Raw genomic sequence first — 21,025 nt, forward strand, 5'->3', positions numbered from 1 at the left:
GTGTTGTATCGCGCATCAGCCCTTCCTCCCTCTGAAAAGGTGTTTTCCCAATCGCCCACTTTTATAACACAGTGCGGACAGCTAACATCTGAGGAGTCAATGAGCGACCGAATGAACGGATGAACCAGCGTGGTCAAAGCAGACCAGGCTGATTCAAGACATTTGCAGGCAGGCAGCATCCCGGAGCGGCGGTCCAAGCTACCACTCGCCACCCTCTGCCCCAGGGCCAGCATTGTGATGTGAAAGCGTGGGATGGGGTCAGAGGTTAGCGATTCTGAATTTGCTTCTAAAGCTTGAAGGGACACTTCTCGGCATGCGTCGATCCTAAAGATTCCCCCTCTCTACGCCCCAAAACACCAAGCCATCAGGAAACTGCGCAAAAACTAGCTGAGGGCTAAAAGTGGCGGCCCTCGGCTCCAGGACAGGTGCCTCCGGATCCACGGAGGGCATCGGAGCCTCCTTGCTCTGGAAGGAGCCAGGGGTAAATTTCCATCACCCGCGAAGGACAGAGCAGAGAGCGCGCGACGAGCACACAACACGCACAGTCCCCGCGGCCGGAGGACGCCGGCGCATGCGCGGCGGACACCGCGTCTCCCCGGGCGGGCGGGCAGGCGGCGGGCACGATGTCTGCGCAGGCGCAGCGGGCCGGCAGGCACAGCGTTTGCGCAGGCGCGGCGGGCGGCGGGCACAGCGCGCCTGGGTAGGCGCGGCCGCCTGGCCCGGGCGGGTAGGGTCGGGCGGGAGCCCCGGGGTCGGCAAGGGAGGCGGCGGCACGAGACGCGGGGGCGCGCGCCGGGGTGCCCGCGGCAGGTGAGGTCTTTGGGCAGGGCGGGTGCGGGAGGAGCGGCAGTCGGTGCCGCAGTGCGCCACTCCGGCGGGCCGGGAGGCGGCGACCGCTGCACCTGCACCTGCGGCCCCGCCCCCGGCGCGGGCGGCGGGAAGACCCGGCGAGCGGGGTGTGGACCGGGCGGGCCCGCGCTGGTCCCCGCGCTGGGGAGAATGCTGGCCCCGACCCGCCGGCATCATAGGGTCAGAGTTCGGAGCTGAGGACCCTGCCCTGGCGCGTGCGTCCCGTGGGGCCGGGGGCTGCGGGAGGTCCCGCCCTCGGCCGGTGCTGGCAGAGGGTCGCGTGTTTTATGGGGCCGCGATCGCTTCTGTTCTTGAGCATCTTCAGCGTCCCGGAGGCGCCTGTTCGCCTCCGTCCCCCGAAGGGCACAGGCTCTGGACAAAACTGAAGGGACCCCAGCTGTACAGTGCGAGACTGAGCTAAAGTCTGGGGAGGAAAAGACGAACGCGGCACCCATCAGACAGTATGTCCTCGAGGTTGTGGCAGGGGCCGGAGATGAAGGAGGTGGAGGGCCCCTGACCAGGGCTATGGGGCACAGCACCCAGGGTGTCCAGACGTCAGGCTGGGGTCCAGTCCCTGCTGACTCTGGGCCTCTTTTCCTTACCAGGCCATGCTGTTTCTACAGGCCAGTTACCTAGACCTCAATTATGTTTTCGTTTTTTTATTTTAATGTATTTTCCTTTGAGCTTGACAGATTGATTAAAACAAGAAAATAATTACTGAGGGTTTATTTTGAGAAGCGTTGTCGGGAGCCAGCTTGTGTGGTCTTGGATGCTCTGCCCCAGCCCAGTCCTGGAGGCTGAGAATTGGGATTCAGAATGCGAACCTGACTCTTCGAGCATACCCGGTCATCAGAACCCCTCCATTTCGTGTACAGACAACATTTAGGGGCCATCCTTGACTAATCCAGAAATGAGTAAGAATTCTTCCTCATATTTATGTCACTCTTTGTACGGTGGCTTACGAGGCACCACCTAGACGGTGAATCCTGATTCTTAGAACTCTGTAGAAGGTAATTCCGGAATCATTGTCGTTCTGCTGATGCAAACACAGTGCCGTGTCCAGGTTCCTACAGCTTCTGGGAATTTGAGTTTGATTTTAGCTGTTCTTGGTGTGACCCTTCCCACTCACCCTCCTTCCTAAGGGCGTCCCATTGAGAAGAGACCTCATGCATTGGTCCTGAGGGGTTTGGAAGGCATTTCTGATGCCTGTCTTATCTGCTTCTGTCGATTAAATGGTGAGGACTGGAGTTCTGGGGCTCGAAGCCCTGGGCGCTGACAGCGTCCCAGAAATAGGGCAGCTCTCATGCCAGCTGCGTGCCTGCCTCTTGGTGAAATACTGAGCAGGGAGACATGCCAAGTCTCCCTCCGCTGGGGCTTGTGTGGCAAGAACTGTCTGGAGGCATTGGAAGGGAACCTCTCAGCTCCCCTCTGAGCTCAGTGGCCTCTGACACGGGAAGGTTACAACCGGGCAGTGCCCTTTGCCTTCTCTGGTGCTGCTGGTGGGGAAGGCAGTGTTGGCCGGCTGCAGGAGGGGCAGCGCACAGGATGCCTTGTGGAGGGGGCCTGAGACACGCCAGGGTTCCCTCCAGAGCTGGAACTTCCATCCCGGAGGCAGGCCTGCAGTGACACAGCGGGAGAGGTTGTTCACAGTGTTTCGTGTCCTTTGTCCTGATGTCCTGCCCTCATAAGAGAATGGGTGGGCCCCGCAGAGAAGAGAAAAATGATGCTGCCTTGCAATTCTGCTGTCCTTTGCTGCCTTTCGCATTGCTCTTCTCTTATGTCTTTCCTGACAACCCTTCAAAGTGCCATTGTTTGTAAGCAGGGGTCCTTGAGGTTCAGAGGGATGAGGCAAAGAAGGAGAGCCCAGGTTTTTCGTCCTGCAGCCCAGTGTCTTTCATGGTATTGCCCTACCTTCCCGTGACACTTGTAGAACTTGATAAAGCAGATGCCCTCAGCGCAGGCAGGAGGCTGTGTAAGGGAGCGGCAGGATGGCCAGGTGTTTGGGGGGCTCTGTAGCTTCAGGATAACAGATCAGAGGAAAGGCCTCTCCCAGCCCCCACACTCCTCACCCTTGGCAGTGTCTCCTGGTTGCCCAGGAGCTGATAGTGTCCTCTTTTTTTTTTTTTTGAGGAAGATTAGCCCTGAGCTAACATCCCCGTCATCAATCATCCTCTTTTTGCTGAGGAAGACTGGCCCTGAGCTAACATCATGTCCATCCTCCTCTACTTTATATGTGGGACGCCCACCACAGCATGGCTGTGCCATGTCTGCACCCAGGATCCGAACCGGTGAACCCTGGGCCTCCCAAGCAGAACATGCACACTTAAGTGCTGCGCCACTGGGCCGGCCCCTGATTGTGTCCTCTTGTTCTGCTTTCAGCATCTGTTCAGAACTTTGTGAAACTTTGTGAATTAGATAGCAGGATGGGGTGGGGGGGGGCCAGAGCTGGGCAGTCACCCCAAGGAGCAGAACAGGAAGTTGGAGACTGAGGCAAGTGGGGGAGAGCTCCTTGCAGGTGGCTGTTTCCACGGTCCTTGATGACAAGGGTGGGTGGGAGCTTGTGGGGTCCTGGGGGCCTGGGTCACCAGGCTGCTGAACTGGTGTTTGCAAGCCTGTGTCTTTATCAGCTGGAATGGACAGGAGCTTGTTACCTTAGGGAGGAGAGGTGCAGAATGGCTTCTTGGCTGAGAACGGGTAGTGTGGCCTTAAGAAAACACTTGGCTTTGGATTGTAAACTGCTCGCAAAGCTCTGGGCTGGGAAGGGCGGGTGCTCTAGCCGCCAGTGTTGCCAGGCCCTGTGCAGGAATGGTTTTGCTCTTAGCCTTCCTCAGGCCCGGGAGCCGACTTCAGGACCCATGGGCCCCCCTCCCTGAGCCCGGGCCCCCACACTGTTCCGGCCTCAGCAGGAGTGTTCAATGCAGAATTAATAGCCGTGGACTGGGGTTGGGAGACCCAGACCAGAGTCCTAGCACAGCCACTGAGCAACACCCCCACCAATGTGACCTGGGACTAGCTAGCCCCTTCTCTGGGCTTTGGTTTCCTCACTTACTCAGAGAGGGACGGGCTGAATTAGAGCTCTGAGAGAAGGAAGGGGAACAGAGGAGAGCAGAGAAGGGAAATGAAGCATCCTTTCCAGCCGCTTCACTGTGGGCTGCAGGGCAGGGAGGCCCACTGGCACTCTTAGCTTCCTCTGTCTCCCTCAACACCCCTGTCCTTCCTTCTGCCTCAGGCTAGCTCATTCTGAGCAGGGAGGGTTCCCCGGGTGGGGCAGGGCAGGGCAGGTGTCCCCTGGCCATTTAGGATATGATGCTGTCTCTACTTGTTTCAGGCATGAATTAACCCACCCAGTGCTGAAATTTTGTTTCATTAAGACTCTATTAGTTCCTGCGGGAGGCAGCTTCCTGAACAGGTAGGAGTTTGGCCTGGGGAGGTGGGGAGTCAGATGTGCACGCCCAGCAGGAGAGCAACAGCAGGAGAGCAACAGCGGCTGGTGCCCCCACGGCTCTCTGGCGGTCGTGACCCTGCAGTTGCAACCATGTGGTCCTTCAGAGCCTTTGGATGTCAGAACTGAGACAGCCTCCTAGATTTTCTCGTTCCTGCCTCTGTCTGTACAGGGGGGGAGATGCAGGGCCAGGGTCCTCGGGGCTTAGGTCAGATTGCCATGCAGTGGAGCTAGGACCCAACGCAAGGCCACCTAAGCCCCAGACAGGAGTGCGTGCTTTAAGCTCAGACCAGCCAGACTAGTCCAGAATTACCTTGTGTGCTGATCTGAAATTGAGTGGCTACAAATTAGTTCCAGCTCTCCTTCACTGTGGCATTCCAAGAGTACAATTCAGGTCATTTCATTAGATGTTTGATGACTACCAGTTACCGAGATTGGTGTCAGTGTTACTGAACCAGGGTCGTTCTGCCCGCCGCACCGTTATGCCAATCACCAGGATGACATGTTGGCAGAGAGAGAGGGTTTAATTACAAGGTGGCCCAGCGAGGATGCGGGAGAATCAGTCTCACGTCCGCCTCCCAGAAAATGGGGGCCTGGGGATGTTTATGGGGTAGGGGGCAAGATGGTCTGAGCTGTGGGAGTAGATGATTGGAGGTGAGGAGAGGTGAGGGAATTGATGATCTGCGCACGCGTAGGCAAGCTTCACCTCTTCATAGGACGCATGTTCACAAAATGGCAGCATGAGCATGAGCTGATGGAGTTTTTGCCCCTTGACGTTGGAAAGGTCACTTGTCGAGCATCTGCGCAGGCCTGGTTGATGGGTGCGTGGTCTCAGCCGGCCTGAACTGGACAGGGGGTCTCTCCTTGAAAAACCACTCTTAATTCCTCTGTTGATAAGACAGGGTTGGTGGAACTGGTGCTGGAGGGCCCATGGTTGCATTAAGTGCTAGAAATGCAGGGCTGAATAAGACAGCAGCCTCTGCCCTCAGACTGCTCTGCCGTATTGTGGAGACAGACGTGTAAATAATGAAAACACACTAAGTGCACTTGCTTGTGCAAGGGGCATAGGTGTGTGTGCGTTTGCACATGCATGCACACTCTGTGATCAGAGGTGAGGGGCAGTCAGTGGCTGGGGCTTCCAGGAAAGGCTGTGGAAGGAAGTGTTAGCCATGCTGGGCCTTTACCCAGTTGGCGTGAGTGGGGAGGGCATTCTGGGTAAAGGAAACAACACGAGCAACTGTGCGGAGGCCTCACCAGAGCACTATCGTCCTTGCACGTGGAGGGTCCGCGAGGAGGCTGAAGCAGCCAGGGACGAGGCCAGAAAGGTGGACCCAAGCTAGGCTGTGAGGGGCCTGTTCGTGTGCTGCGGGGTCGTCGTCATAAGCTGCGTGGGCCTACCTCGAGCTGCGCCAGGCCCAGTCCTGGGCTTGCGGCCACAGGGCAGGCGCACAGTCCCGGGGCCTGGGGTGGACCGCAGAAGCGATGGGTGGCACGCTCAACCCGTGGGACGGACAGAACTTCCTGAGTGAGTGGATGTGGGCGCTGAGGGAGGGAGAATAGAATGTGGCGCACGCAGTTTATGGCCTGAGCGCTTGGCTGGATGCCCTGTCATCCACGGAGCTGGAGAGTTTGGATGAGCTGCGACAGAGACCACGGGCCAGGCAGTTACAGGAGGTTACCAGACAAGCACAATAAAATGCAGATTAAAGTCCTTGCCTTTGGTATTGATTAAGAGTTTCTAGAGAGAAAGTCATCTCCTTTCTTCTTCCTGGTGCACAGAGGGAGGCACCTTTACAGATAGAGATTTACCTTACAAATGTAAATGTGTCCTAACAAAGGGCAAGTTCCGTTCCTCAGAGCCTCCTTCCCTGTCCCAGTTTATCAAAAGCAATCAGCCTCAAATAATCCTGATGCCAAAGAGACATATCTTGGGGTGGCCAATTTCAGGTCCCCACAGAAGCATTGACTCAGGAAGGGCAGGGGGAGCCGGGAAGCCAGTCCCATCCTGAGCTGGTGGGCAAAGCGCTGGAAGCAGGTGAGGTCGCCCAGGAAGGGCGTGTGGGTTGAGGGGAGCACTGATGTGGCAGGAGGAGAAGGGAGGCAGAGGGAGGTAAAGGATAGACGGCAGGTGGGGGTCCTCGGGGGTGGCAGCTGACTTCCTGGGTGTGGGGTGAAGACCAGGGCCAGGGAGCAGGCTGCAGGAGCAGCCATGGGGAAAGGGACGTCTTCCTTTGATTAGGGTGCAACTCCGCTTCGGCAGTCTGCACAGGGTAGCGAGAGGGGTAACTGTTGCCATCTGCATGACTGCAAATGACTCACCCTTTGCTCAGCTTTTCGAAGGGCCAGGGGCCTTGGCAGCTCTCCCTTTTGATGTTTTCTGAGATTGGCTGTTGCAGCTGAAGGAGCCCCAGGGTTTCTGGGTGGCCCGGTGCTGCCTGTGGACAGTGGACGGCCATGGGCGGGGCCCTGCCGCCCCGCCTCCAGCCACCCTGCTTGCTCTGATTCTGGCTCCTCTGGGCCAGCCTCTTTGTCAGCAGGAGCAGGAGTGTGGTCGCTGTGGATGGTGAGTGCCTGTCCCAGGTTTGAGCTGCCAGGTCGGGAAGGAGGGACCACATGTGGGGCAGGGGAGGTGCCTCCCGAAGCTCCGGGCTGCAGGAAGGAACAGTCTGGAAATGGAAATGAGGAGGAACCCAGAGTGTGCAGACTCCAGCTTGAGCTGTGGGATGGAGTTGCATGATGTCACTGGGGGGCTTGGGGAGCCTCAGCGTCTGCCTCGTCCATCCCCCTCCTTTCGGAGTTGAGGGAGATGCGGCTGGGGAGGGATCGACCCATCATGGCCTCAGGAGTGCAGCTGGGTCTCCCCCTCACCCCACACCCTTCCCAGCCCAGGGCTGCCTCTCTGAGCTGCCACAGCTGTTTGCGTGTGGTCTAATCACGCCACAGCCCTTGGGCGGCTGGGAGAGGAGCCGGCCGCTGAGCCCCACAGCGGGGAACTGAATAAGGTCTGGTCGGTCGCTGTGTCAGGTGGGGCTGGCCCTTCTGTAAACAGCCTTGCTATTATCTTTCAGAGAACCTGACCCTTTCCTGAGCGGAAGTGGGAGAGAAGGGGAGGAAGAGAAGGGGCAACTGTCGTATGGTAAATTTCTTTCAGGGTAAACATGGTTTGGCTATATGGGATGGCTGAGAAAATAAGTGGGCCTTTTTAAATTCTCTTCAAGACAAAGGGGATCATGCCGCTTGACCTCCAGAACCCCACAAATGGATGAGTGGGGAGACAATGTCTGATGTGGAAGGACCACAGGCTTTGGAGCCTTGGGGATCTGGGTCGGGGGCGCAGTACTGATGCTACTCTGTGACCCTGCGCAAGGGTCTGAGCGTCTCTGAATTCTGGGATTGTTGGCCATAAAACAGGATCCCCTCTGCCTCACAAGACTATTGAGTGAATGCAATTAGGCCGAGCATGTCGCGTGATGCTAAGTGAATGCTGGTTTTCCTGGCCTCCCTCTCCCTGCAGTCGGGAGCCTTCGAGGCCCCTTGAAAATGCATCGTCCCTCAGCTGTTCAGGCTCCTCGCCGCCTCCCTGTGCTTGTGGCTGGGAATCGCTGCGATTCAGGATTCAGAGCGGCAGTGGCTGCGAGAAGGGCCAGGGTGAGGGTGGCTTTGTCGCTCAGGGGGCTTGGCTGTGGGGCTGGACCTGCACACGCTCTAGGTGTGTCCAGAAGTCAGTTTGCGGCTGCGAGAGGCCGGCGGGAGCAGGTGTTGGTGTGGAGGCCTGACGCCCAGCTGCAGGGCAGTCGTGCTTCACATCCTGGGGCTGCGGGGTCTGAGGACCAGGCACACGCTCCCCAAGGGGTGACCCTGCTCACACTTGCTGGGTCACAGCCAGAGTCGGGGTGGGGTGGGCAGCGATGCTCCTGGGGGCTCTGCAGCCCAGTCGTGTACTCCAGCTCTTGGGCTTGACGTGCAGAGAGGGGGGCTTTTGGGACAGGGTCGCCCGCGTTCTGGGTGCCTTCGCCCCCAGCCAGCCGGCTGTTTCCGAGGCTTGTTCCGCCCAGGCCTGGCCCAGCTCTTCCATCCTGTCCCCGAGTCCCGCCTGCTCCAGAGCCCTTTCTTCTGGATGCTTCTGTGGCTGCCTGGACCGGACGTCCCTGGCTCTCACCCCACGTTTGTGCCTGGGCCGAGCTGCCTCGCCGTCCTGCTTGAATTTCTCTCGTCCGTATGCTGGGCCTGGTTCTCCTTGAGGATGATGCGTCGTTCGGTTTTACGTCCTCCTCACTTGGATTTATTGAACAGGGCAGGGCTGATGAGGGTTTGGAAATAGACGGAATGGCAGGTTGGGTCCGCTTCCCTCATGCTCTTGAGCAAACATGCTACACGATCATCGTGGACGGGCAGCGGGGGAGGGAGTCTGCCTGCCTCCGGAGCAGCGGTGGCGAGTTGGGAGGGCGTGGAGCTGACTGCGGTCCACGGGGACCCCCTGGACTTCCTGAATGGCTCCCAGGAATTGAAGCCCTTCTGTGGGGGGGTGGGCCAGCCTCTGCACACTGACTCAGAGACGTTATCAGATCTGTCATCAGGGCCCAGGCCCTGGGCTCCTGAGTCAGACATCTGGGGCCACCTAGGGAGGGCGCAAAGGCGCAGAGGTTGGCCCGGCTCTGGGGAGCCTGCTGTTTACAGCAGGTGCGTGGGAGCTGCTGTTTTCCTTCTCATTGTTCTCTGAACTTTAACCTGGTAATGTGTAACTCGTCCATGGAAAGAATTGCAAGCCGGCCTGTGGAGGCGGCCTCCCAGCTCTTTCGGTCCTCTGTGCGTCCTCGCTTCCATCATTCATGTTTACAGAGAGCCCACATTGTACCCAGCAGGCACTGCACCAGGCCAGGAGATTCAGAGATAAACTGAGGCACAGTCAGGGCAGAGAGCACTGGCAGAGAGGTCCACGTCAGAGTGTCGGGCACATCAGAGGGTGTGGGGATGCACAGGGCCCAGGACTGAGGTGGGGTGCGTGAATGCCTCTTGGTGGTGGGAGTGGGGCTAGGCAGAGCGTCCAGGAGGACTTCTGGAGGAGGTGTCTGAGTCTTGAAGAATAAGATGGGCGAGGTCGGGCCTTCCAGGCAGAGGCGTGGAGCGCTGCTCAGGTGTGACAGGCATCGCTGCCCTCCCACCGCGCGCCAGGGAGCGGAGCTGGCCTCGAGGGGGGCCTGGTGCTCCCAGGCCTGTGCTTTGTTCTATGGCTTATGACCAGCCGAGCACAAAGTCCTGAATTCTTTCCTCTGAGACAATGCTTCTCAAACCTTAATGTGCGTCTGTGTCGCCTGCGATCTGATTAAAGTGGAGTTTATGATATCTTAGTTCTGGAGTAAGGCTTGAGAGTCTGCGTTTCTGCATGAGGCCAGGGCCGCCAGCCTGTGAGACTCATGGTGAGTTAGGGAGCTTATAAGATGGAACTTTCCCCTCCCAGCACATCAGAGACACCACCCCCCCACACACACACATACGCACTGGCCTCCCCTCTTTCTTCTCTCGTCCAGCGTACATGTGCCAAATTCCTCTGTCTTAAGTGCTGTTTTCATTTGCTCGTTCCCGCCCCCCACCCTTGCCTGGAAGTTCCCTTTTATTTCTTAACTCAAATCTGAACTTCCCAGACGGCCGAAACACTGGCCTCCCCTCCTCTTCCCAAGGTCATCACCACCAGGTTGCTCCCAGCCCTGCCTCGTGGGGTGGATCCCACACGGGCCCTGCCTTGGCAGTAACTGCAGATTCCCAGGCCTCCGCTTAATCCTTTGGAGAAATGCTCTCCCCGGCCACGTCCTGCGAGGGAGAGGTGTGTCTGTGGTGAGGTGGGTCAGGTTACGTGGGACACACACACAGACACCCCAACCCCAGGCCTGTACCCGGTGATCTCAGCGCTCAGGATCAGGCTGCTACTTAGGGAGGAAGCCTCCAGTATAAGTCAGGATGCCTAGGATGGCGAGGGGGCAAACGGAAAGATGGGCATTGTAAGCAGTTGGCAGGTGAGGGCAGGCCGGACGGGCTCCTGCTGCTGTGCGGTGGTGGGCTGCTTCTCACCTGGAGGAAGCCTGGTGAGACTCCTGGACGGGAGCTGGGAACGAGGCTGGACTTTCTGGTCCTGCCTGGAACTGCGATTCAGTTGCTGAGCTCCCGCCCTGTGTAGGCATCTCTCGCCCAGCTTGCGGCCGACCCCAGTGTCCGGCTGTTTCTCAGCACACTCTCCCAGTCTCTACTCCCGCTCGTTTGACAGACATCCCTGAGGTTCTGGTCATGGGAGGAAACTGTCACCCTGGCGTTTGACGGCGGCCACTCTGTTAACTTTACGATGTAACAGGTGGCGGATGTTTACAGATTTGCTGTTTTGTTGACTCTGGTTTTATGTATTGCAGCCGTTTGGGTTTTTTTTTTGCTCTGTTTTCACTCTGAGCCTGGTTTGCTTGTGTAATGAGTGAAACATAAAGTGATTCTCCCCGGGGACAAATGTGCTGAGATTTCCTGCCTCCCAGGAGTGGGGACGCCCTGCAGGGCACCGGCTGGCGCTGCGTGAACAGGACACAGGGTCTGTTTCCCAGAGAGTCACAGACTAATGGGGAGGAAGGATGGGGTCACAGAACAATGGGACTGGTGTTCTGAGCATCCTCTGGTCACGAGGAGAAAGCTGCCCGTCCCCGGGGAGCTGGTGGCTGAGACACCGAGTCCGTGAAGGAAAACGGGCATCGAGTGAGGGGGCTGAGGAGTCGCTGCCCCCAGGGGACGCAGCTCATGCAGAGGAGCACCCCAGAGCTGGGGCCGCTGCCTTCCGAGGGTGCGGGAGGGGGCGGCAGGAGCAGTGTCTGTGAGGGCTGCCTTTTCTCAGTGAGCGCCCTGCCCTCATCCAGCCCCAGCCCTGCCTTGCTCTGGCCTCTTGGTTAGCCGATCCCAGATGTTAGATTCCAGCCCTCTCAGGAGCAGTAATGTCTTCCTCCTTCCTCTCAATCTCCAGAAATGTTTTTCCTCCAGGATCCGAGTCTCTTCACCATGGGGATGTGGTCCATTGGTGTGGGGGCCCTGGGGGCCGCTGCCCTGGCCCTGTTCCTGGCCAACACAGACATGTTCCTGCCCAAGTCCCAGAAGGCAGCGCTGGAGTACCTGGAGGACACAGACCTGAAGACCCTGGAGAAGGGTGAGCAGCCACCCCGCTGGTCCCGGTACTTTTCCAGAGCGCCGGGCTCAGGCTTACTTATGTTTTTCTTTTTAAAATAGCTCTCCCTTTTTTTTTTCAATTGAAAAGACAATATAACAATGTTAGGAAAAATGTAATAACGCTTTTTAAATCTCTGATAATTCCGTTGCCCTTGAATGGTTTTTATTTTTGCACAATTCTTTCCTTGCGTGTGCATGGCCATATGTGGGTGTGACCTTGGTGCCCGTGATATTAATCAAAAGAAGCGTTTTTCACTTTCTGTTGTTGTCTCTCTGCTTGGAACAATAACTGCGCCATAATATTTAGTCATACTGCCGTTTGCTTAACTGAACCTTCCAGAGTGTTCTGAGCAATTCTGGGCCCCTGGATCTTCAAATAAAGGAGCTCCTAAGTCGGATAAGTTTGGGAAACACTGTATACCCAATTCTGCGTCCCGATGCTCAGCACACAGTTGTGCTCGTGGCATGAGGCATCTGGCTCGGTCCTGGGTGCACAGGGTCAGCCACTCCTGTGGGGCAGCCGCAGCACAGGAGGAAGCCCAGGCCACCCTGGCCACCCTGTTAGGACGGACCACCTGTCCGCCTCTTCTTGGGGTGCCGCCTGGAGTCCCAGCTGGAGGCCGACAGCTGCACATCTCGTGTGGTCAGCCTGTTGCCCCACTGTGTGCCCTTGGCATGGGGTTTGGAGCCAGGAGACTTGGGTCATGCCCCTGGCCTGGGTACAGTGGGCATGAGTCTGGTGCAAGTTGGGGCTCACTGACCAGGCGGTCTCCAAGTGGGGTCCTCAGAGGGAGCCCGCCATTATCTGTTCAGGACACGGGGAAGCCCGTCGAGAAAGGCAGGGTCTATGACTGCAGCTTTAGGACGTCAGCCACCCTCGTGAGGGACTCAGAAGCCCTGCCAAGGGAGGGCCCTGTTGAGCTGCATTCACCCAGGGTTTCCCAGACTCACCTGTTTACAGATGCCCCTCCCCCCCTTTTTTTCCACATCGCATCCCGCAGGGACGTGGCTTCCCCGGAGAATTGCTGAAGTAGTCACACTCCCTGAGCCCTCGCTGGCTCTGTGTTGCTGGACACTGGCGAGCACTGGTGCATCCATCTTTCCATACTCACTGCAGCCCAGGGTGCAGCTGCCAGACATGTGCATTACACACGGGGAAACTGAGGCTCAGGGAGGCCTGCATGCCCAAGGTCGCACAGCTGGATGTGGACTCAGTCTGACGGTGGAGCCGGCTTGAGCTCCCGTGCTGGACTGCCCCTCGGCATTTCCTTGTTGGGCGTCTTCTGCCCTCCGCTGTGAATAATATTGCAGTTAACATATTTAAAAAAATTTTTTTTTAAAGTTTCTGTTGACTTTCTTCCTTTGAATGCTCTTTAAAGAGTTGGTGTTTTCTTGGCCAAAGTGCAACATCGCTTTCAGACGTTGGCCGTGTACCTGCCCTGCAGGGTTGTCACAAGGCCCATTGACACCAGCAGCAAAGGAATTGGCCGCTTTTCCAGAAATGTTCCAGTTTGGGTTTTTCCAAGTTTGCAAGTAGATTGGATGGGGATGGGGCCTTTGGGGAGATGCCGGGACCTCCCGCTGTTTGTTTCCCTCTGCAGGATTGATACCACCTGTCTGGGTTTCCTGTTTGCTTTTCCCTCGTGGGAAATGCCTGTCCAGGTCCCCGGCTAGGCCTGCTGCCGTTTACGAGCTGCTTAGCGGCTTCTCTGGGCTGGCCTGGGAGGAAATGCTACTGAATTCGCTTCTCTTCCCCTCAGAACCGAGGACTTTCAAAGCCAAGGAGCTCTGGGAAAAGAATGGAGCTGTGATCATGGCCGTGCGGAGGCCGGGCTGCTTCCTCTGTCGGGAGGTGAGTGCGTTTGAGGGTCTGTGCAGAGGGAGGAGTCCTAGCGAGTGGGGCCTGCTGCGTTTCCAGCCAGGACAAGCACCTGTGGGCCCACCTCAGCCCTTGGTCAACACAGGCCCAGTGTCTGTTCTTTGCTCTAGGTATTTCTATTAACTTCCCCTCTGTTTCTGTTGGTTTAACAGCTCACCGTAGCCTGGGGTGGGCAGCATGCCTGACTTTCCTCTGGGACTCCCAAGGCCGCTCCCTCTTGTGGTTCTATCCGCATTCTGGACCGTCTTCCCATTTAATCAGGGATGGGGACCAGGTCTGATTCCATGTCCTGATGCTCGGCACAGGGTTGTGCTCGTGGGATGAGGCGTCTGGCTTGGTCCTGGGCACGTAGGGTCAGCCTCCCCCATGGGGCAGCCGCAGCACAGGAGGAAGCCCAGGCCGCCCTGTTAGGATGGACCCGCCTGTCCGCCTCTTCTTGAGGAGGTGCCTGGAGTCCCAGCTGGAGGCCGACAGCCGCACATCTCCTGTGGTCGGCCTGTTGCCCCACTGTGCGCCCTCGGCATGGGTCCTGGAGCCGGGAGACTTGGGTCATGCCCCGGGCCTGGGTGCAGTAGGCATGAGTCTGGTGTGAGTTGGGGCTCACTGACCTCGCGTCTCCCTCTGAGGAGCCTGTCATCGTCTGTTCAGACCGGAGGAAGCCTGTCAGAGGAAGGCAGGGTCCAGCCTGTCACCTCACAGATAGGTAAACCGAGGACAAGAGTAGTTTGGTGACCTATCTGTGGTCATACGGTTGGTTGGTGGCAGAAGCCCTGGGTTCTGAGATCACCGCCTTGCCTTGGGGAGAGCTGGGAATGACCTTCTTCTCGCTCCTGAGACAGCGTTGCTTCCCCAGTCAGTCTCGGCCTCGGCCCCACCCGAGGGTCCTCCTTGCTCCTCCGGTCATCCTCCCCACTGTGGGGTGCCTCCCCTCAGCCCTGCAGGTCTCCCTGGCTGTGCAGTTGGGCTGGACACTTAGACCACGTGATGCCCTGCTGTTCCTCCCACCTGGGGCTCTCGCGCCCGTTGCCCAGTGGCTCCCCACCCCATCCCTGGAAAAGACGGCTTCTTGGTGTCATTCTTGTTCTACAGAGGAGGAAACTGAGGTACAGAGGCTGTGACAAAGTCCCGCTGCCGTCGGGACGTGCGTTGATTTCCTGTTGCTGCCATGGGGACTGCCCCACCACGGCTGTAGACAGTGCAGATTTGCCATCGGACAGCTGTGGCGGTCAGGCTTCTGCACGGGGCTGAACTGGAGGTGGCAGGAGGACTGCGATCCTTCTTCAGCTCTGGGCTGAATAATTTCTGTGTCTTCCCAGCGTCGGCCTTCGGCATTCCTCGGCTCTCAGCCCCTTCCTCCGTTTTTAAGCCAGCAGTGGCCCCTCGAGTCTTTCTCACAGCTCGTCGCTCTGGCCCTGACTCTTCTGCTTTCCTCTTCCACGTTTGAGGACCCTTGTGATTTTACGTGGGGACCATCCAGATAGCACAGGATAATCTTCCTTAGGATCAGCTGACTGGCAGCCTCAATTTTATCTGCTGCCTTAGTTCCCCCTTGCCGTGTGACAAAACATACTCATGGGTTCCTGGAATTAGGATGTGGACATCCTTCGAGGGTGTTATTCTGCCTCCCCCAAGAGGGGAAGTTTAAACTCGGGCCTTTGGGTTGCAAATCTGTGAAGCCTCCGAATGCCGACATGGAAGCCTGGGTGACTTGATTTCTCCAGGCCAGTTAAACCCCAGAGTGGCCAAGAGCAATGGCTCAGATTACGACCTGTTTTCACGTGCTCTGATCTCTATCCTAGCAGAGCATTTTGTGGAAACTTGTGTTTCTAGAAGGATGGTTGGATGGCAGTCAGAGTTATTTTGAGTGACCGTGGGAGGAGGTGTGTGACTCAGTTTCCACTTCACGGCTTTGCACAGCAGCACACCCAGAGCAAAGGGCCCAGGAAGAGCAAGGAAAACCTTTCGTGTCACACACAGCTGGTCTGAGACCACATCAGACCTGTGGTCCTCTCTGCTCTGGGGCAAAGTTTGTGCCTCTCTGAAGCTCTTGGTATCCTGCTTCCTTAGCTGTTCTTGTTGTGGTTCTAGAAAATAAATGAAAAATTCAGTGTAGTTGCTGCCATAAAGCAACGTAGCTGTTTTGGAGGTGAGGCGGGTACATTTTAAAGGATCTGATTATGACACCAAATGTGAAAAAGGAATTTGTTCTTCACGTCAAAGCTGCAGTGTGACGTGTGCGGTTGTGTTTATCCGTCCAGCACGCAGGCCGTGTGAGTCAGGAGTGTCTCTGCTTGTCAGCTCAGCTGCATCTTCCCCGTTGTCCACCTTCGCCTTCATGGCTTCCCGCCTGGTGTCTAGTGCTGTGTGCCAGGCCCTGAGGGACCCAAGAGCTGGGAGACGCAGTGTCTGACTTTGAGACACTTAGTGGTGTCTTCATGGTGACACACAGTCAGTACAGGACAAGTCGCCAGGCAGGAAGGATTAGATACGCTGGAGAATTGGGACCTTGCTCCGGGCTGGACTAGCCAGCGAGAGCTCTTAGAACAAGATCCCTTTCTAGAGGGCAGGGTTTGAGCTGGAGAAAGGGGGGGTTATTGGCGGTCGGTGGGGAGCCAGTCGGCAAAGGTGTGGAAGCGGCCGTCCTCATGGCTGGGTGGGGTTTGTTAGGTGGGCCCCCTGCAGCTTTGCTCCGTGCAGGGGAGGGGCGTTGTGGCCAGGAGGGCAGACAGACAGTGTTTGGGTGCCATCTCTTAGTTACCGGATGCTCCCCAGGCCGTGGTTGGGACGCCTGTAACAGGAATCTAGCCTCTCCTTCCTGCCGTGGAGGAGACTAGAACCTGGGCTGATGTCCTCATGCCCTGCTGGGGCAGCCTTGCACCGGGCAGCCCAGGCCTTAATCGCTGCTGGCGTTCTGCTGCCTCTTTCTTTCGCACTCAGTGCCGGCCCCGCCCTGGGCCCATGGGGAAGAGGTGGTGTTGGCTGAGAACGCTAGGCACTCCTGTGCCTGAACTGCCCTGTCTTTGCAGGAGGCCATGGACCTGTCGCTGCTGAAGCCCAAGCTGGACGAGCTGGGCGTCCCCCTCTATGCCGTGGTCAAGGAGCAGCTCAGTACGGAGGTGGAGGACTTCCAGCCCTACTTCAAAGGAGAAATCTTCCTGGACGAGAAGGTGCGAGCGCCGTGAGCCTATGGGGCACGGGCTGGCGGGTGTCGCATGCAGGTGTGGGAAGTCAGTGGCCCAGGCTGCGTGTGTGTGGCCTAGAGCTGGAGGCTGGCCCCGCTTTCGGCCGCCCTGGGCTTGCAGGGGCTTTGCCAGCCCTCTGCGCAGAGCTGTTTTCTCAGTTATCGCTTGAGCCCTGCGTGCTCTGGGACTGGGAACGGGAGCCCAGGAAATGCAGTCGGCCCTTGGCATCCACGGATTCAGCCACTGTGGACGGAGAGGCCTGCGGTTGCGGCTGCACTGAACCTGTACCGACTTTTTTTCTTGTCATTGTTCCCTAAACAATACACTATAACAACTATTTATACTGTGTCAGTATTATAAGTCATCGAGAGATGATTTAAAATTCACGGGAGGGTGTGGGTCGGTTATACGCAGACACTCAGCCATTTTAAGAGTCTGGAGCATCCACAGACTGGGTTATTCTCGGCTGTCCTGGCACCACTGCCCCGCAGATGCTGAGGGATGCCTGTGCCTGAAACCCCATTGGGTTCCCCCACCGCAAGCCCCCATCCCTTGATCCATTGCAGCCACGTGTCTTCCCCCTCTCCTGTCACCTCTGCAGCATGTGGCGCTGTCGTCATCCTAATGGGCAAGAACCCTGGGCATGTGTAGCACGCGGTTAGAGTCCGAGCTGGAGTCTGTTCCCGAGCTCGGGCCTCGAGTTGGGAACCTGGCCAGGCTCCCTGTGTCCCCAGGCAGCTGAGGGTGCCCTCGGTGGAGCCGTGTGTGTCGGGTGGAGAAGGACATGAACCAGCGGCTCTGGGTCTTTGTGTTGAACGCCCTGCTGGCCCTTTCCTCCTCGGGGAGGCAGGCCTTCAGCCTGCTCATCGGGACCTGTCTGTCTTACTCCTGCAGAAAAAGTTCTACGGTCCCCAGAGGCGGAAGATGATGTTGTTAGGGTTCGTCCGTCTGGGCGTCTGGCGTAACTTCTTCCGGGCCTGGGACAGCGGCTTCTCTGGGAACCTGGAAGGTGAAGGCTTCATCCTCGGTGGAGTTTTTGTGGTGGGGTCAGGAAGGCAGGTGAGTCCCTGGTGTCCACTTCTGTGTCTGTGGGTGTCTGTGTCTGTGAGTGCGAGACCCCATATCGGGGTTTCCCAGCCTTCCTTCCAGAAAGCCAGAGAACATGGGGAAGGGGAATCATCCTTTACAAATCTGCTCTCTTGACGCCTCACACGTGAGTCTCCTCACTCATCACAATCGTGTCATGAGACAGTCTGAGAGCTTTGCAGGTGAGTAACCTGGGAGGAGGGCAGGTGAGGGACTGCCTCAGGGAGCACAGCTCATCAGTGGCACCACTAGGCCCGTACCCAGGTTCCTAATCTCAAGTTTTCTGTGCTCGAACGAAAGCACGGTTTCTGTTCTGTCAAGAATTTACTCCCTTGCCGTGGTCCTAGGTCATCAGCATGGACAGTAGAGTGAAGAGGAGAGAAGAAATGGAAACAGGCGCAGTCGGGGGAGGTGGCAAGAGGTGGGGGAGGTGGCGAGAGGTGGGGGAGGTGGTACGTGTGCTCTCCCTGAAGCGAGGGGCGTCTCAGACCTCTGTGGGCGGCTGTGTGGGGCGCTGGAGCTGAGGGTGCAGAGTCAGCACAGGGCTCTCAGGCTCTGTGGGCCCAGGGGCAGGTGGTTGATGCTCCTTGTCAGACTCCAGGCAGGCGGTAGCCGTGGTGACGCCCCTGCTGGAGGCAGTGCTGGCTAGTGCCGGCTGGACACAGAGCAGGGATGCGGTCAAGTGGATGTGGGCTCGAGGGCAGGGCAGGAGGACCTGGAGATGGGTGGCCTGACCTCTGGGCCTGTCTCTGCCAACCTTGGGATGACATTGACACCTTGCTGGGTAGGTCTCACTGCCAAGGTTGATCGTTGCATGCTTTTCCCAGTCTGGGAGGAATAAAAGCTAGTGGGAATAGAAATCCTGCAACTTTAAGCTTCACTTCTGATCTCTTCTTTTTAAATCTTAGTAACTGCTATTGCTTGTGTGTATTGAATCTGGCATGAATTAGTGTCTGATTTAACATAAACCCCTGCCAACTTGCTGGTAGATCTATCAGAACGTCTTAGGATAGTGGCTGCCAGGAGCCCCTGCCTTGTTCCAGGTGCTCGTATGCGTGATCTCGTCTCCCTCACAGCCAGTCTGGGGTGTTAGGTGTTTTTATTCCCATCTCCCTGGAAGGAAATGGGCCCAGAGATAGGAAATAACTCAGCCAAGGATACGCCGCCAGCAAGTGGTGCAGTGGAAATGAGCCTCAGGACTCAGATCCGACCTCTCCCAGCGACCCTGCCCCTCCCCTGCCTGGAAACTCGCTCGGAGGTGGCTCCCGAGAGGCCTCCCAGATGCCCTGGCCCTGGGGTCCCTCAGCCTCTTCCCGTGCTGGCACTCTCCCCCCTACCTGCTCCCCTCAGCCTCTGGGCAGGGTTGGCCCACTGGCCAGCCTTCTCTTGCCTGGTGACTCACCGGGTGCTCACAGGCTCCCAGGCCTGCCTGGCATGCTCTCTGTGTTGCTAGGTGTGGTGTTTGGCTCTGTTGGTGCCCCCTGGAGCTCCCGCCTTCCTCCTTCCTGGTGGAAGGGTGACGGGCTGGTGGGCTTCAGGGAACAAGGAAGGCTCCGTGTTTCTTGGGGGCAGAGTTTTTGCAGTCCCTCTGTGCCAGGTGCCACTCGGTGGGGTTTCCTTCGTAATAGTAATAGTAATAGTAATCTCTGAAGCACCATTCCTTTAAAGAAGAAAGGCGTTTTCAACATGGAAAATGTGAAAATGGGACGGTAGAAGGTGGGCAGAGCCGGCCTCTCCTCTCAGCCACCGTGGACAGCCCGTCAGGTCAGAGCTGGGCCCGGAGGCCTTCGACTTGGTTTTTAGAAGATGGTGTCTTATTAACCTAGGTGTTCTCCCATTTAACAGTATGTTGTGAACATTCCCGTGTCCCTGTCTGTCCCCTCAGTATGTTTGACGTCTGTGCCCCGCTTTACTAGGCAGGTGAATACAGTTTCCTGATGTGCCTCCCTGTGGTTGCCGCAGCGTGGTGGGGCTGCTGGCTTTTCTTAAAGTCTTTATACGTAATGGTACACGAACATGTGTATAGATGTTTACTTTTTTAATTTAAGATGCGTTCCTAGATGTCATGGTCAAAGAACTCTCTAGCAAGGATTCCTTGAGGCTGATCGCAAACCCATCATCCCGTCTGTTTTACCTCTTTAGAGTGTGTGGGGTTCCAGTGTCCTAGTGTGCTTCCACGCTCTGTTACCTGCGAAGCTTTCTTGGCCCCCTTACACGTTAGTCCCTCCTCACTTCCTGCTCCCGAAGGGCTGCTTGTGCCGTCCAGATACCGTGAAGGCAGCGTCCGCCTTCCCGAGCAGAGCCAGGGCTGAGTCGGGTCTCTGCTCCCCGCCGCCTGGGCGCAGGCTTGACGGTTGCTGCCACCCAGGCCTGTTTCCTGAACCAGCAACTCGGGATGAAGACGGTGTCCCCTCTTGTTTCCTTTTAGGGCATTCTCCTCGAGCACCGAGAAAAAGAATTTGGAGACAAAGTAAACGTGGATTCTGTTCTGGAAGCCGCCAGGAAGATCAAACCGCAGACTTTGGCCTCTGAGGAAAAGTGATTGTGTCAAACGGCCCAGCTCAGGGACAACCCAGGGGCACTCGGCTGTGTTCATGGGGTGCATCATCTTCCCACTCGAGTCCCCGAAGAGTTAGAAACCCACTCACACCGCATTCTCAGTATAGATCATTAACGTGTTTAGTGCTGTAGTCTGTTGAGGCCCAGCAAGGCCAGGCCTCCCAAACAAGGTGATAAAATCTAAGAAACCGATGGAGGCTATTTCAGCTGAAATCTGGACAATAGGAGGCCTAAAATTGGACTGCTGCACCTCATTACAGCGTCTATGGTGTTTGGATGCTGTTATTGAAATGATTTTTATTTTCGTGTTTTCAGAGATCTAGGAAAATTTGATGATTGACTGGAAGAATAAGGATATAAGGTTTTGGGTCTGTTTTCTGTTGATGACTTGCTATGTAATGTTCAAGTGATATATAAAGGAATTGTGCTGCTGAGGGCTTGGTGACAGTAAATTCTAAAGTGAAATCTGTTTTTTCTTTGTCTTCCATTCTAACCTCAGAGGGTTGCTTTTCTAGAAGAAATGATCATCTCTGGCTCTGATAAACTTATGCATCAGAAATTGTCATACAAGTTGTTCTGATAAAACTAACAATAAAAATATTTACCATAAGGACGTCTGAATTTGAATCACTGGTGCCAAAGGCATTGAACCTGAAAGATCAGTGTTCTCCGGGGGTCAGGGGTCAGGGGGTAGTTCCTGTAGTTCTGATGATCTGAGGGGTTTGCAGATGAGCAGAATTCATCCTGTCACTCGTGTTAGTGATTTTGCCGTCTCTCCTGCAGGAGTGACTTGGGGATTTAAAATGGGTAGCTGCTTTCCTGCTGGTGTTCTTTTAG

General features: G+C 56.7%; 1 protein-coding gene across 7 annotated transcripts; it reads left to right on the forward strand.

Annotated features, from left to right (window-relative positions):
• The first annotated feature begins 672 nt into the window (after nucleotides 1-672).
• Nucleotides 673-20,801, forward strand: PRXL2A (peroxiredoxin like 2A). 7 transcript variants are annotated; one of them, XM_046654021.1, is made up of 7 exons: nucleotides 6,785-6,854; nucleotides 7,360-7,427; nucleotides 11,300-11,462; nucleotides 13,243-13,334; nucleotides 16,388-16,528; nucleotides 17,438-17,602; nucleotides 20,058-20,801. In XM_046654021.1, exons 2-7 carry the CDS (start codon nucleotides 7,425-7,427, stop codon nucleotides 20,169-20,171), a joined length of 678 nt encoding a protein of 225 aa, XP_046509977.1. In that variant the 5' UTR covers nucleotides 6,785-6,854; nucleotides 7,360-7,424; the 3' UTR covers nucleotides 20,172-20,801. The 7 variants fall into 7 exon arrangements, with proteins under 7 accessions (XP_046509976.1, XP_046509979.1, XP_046509972.1 ...); XM_046654019.1 differs by having other exon boundaries at nucleotides 6,793-6,854; nucleotides 11,283-11,462; XM_046654020.1 differs by lacking the exons at nucleotides 6,785-6,854; nucleotides 7,360-7,427 and adding an exon at nucleotides 673-810 and having other exon boundaries at nucleotides 11,283-11,462.
• Nucleotides 20,802-21,025: the final 224 nt, after the last annotated feature.

The sequence above is a fragment of the Equus quagga genome, chromosome 2 (assembly GCF_021613505.1).
Source record: "Equus quagga isolate Etosha38 chromosome 2, UCLA_HA_Equagga_1.0, whole genome shotgun sequence".
Taxonomy (NCBI): Eukaryota; Metazoa; Chordata; class Mammalia; order Perissodactyla; family Equidae; genus Equus; species Equus quagga.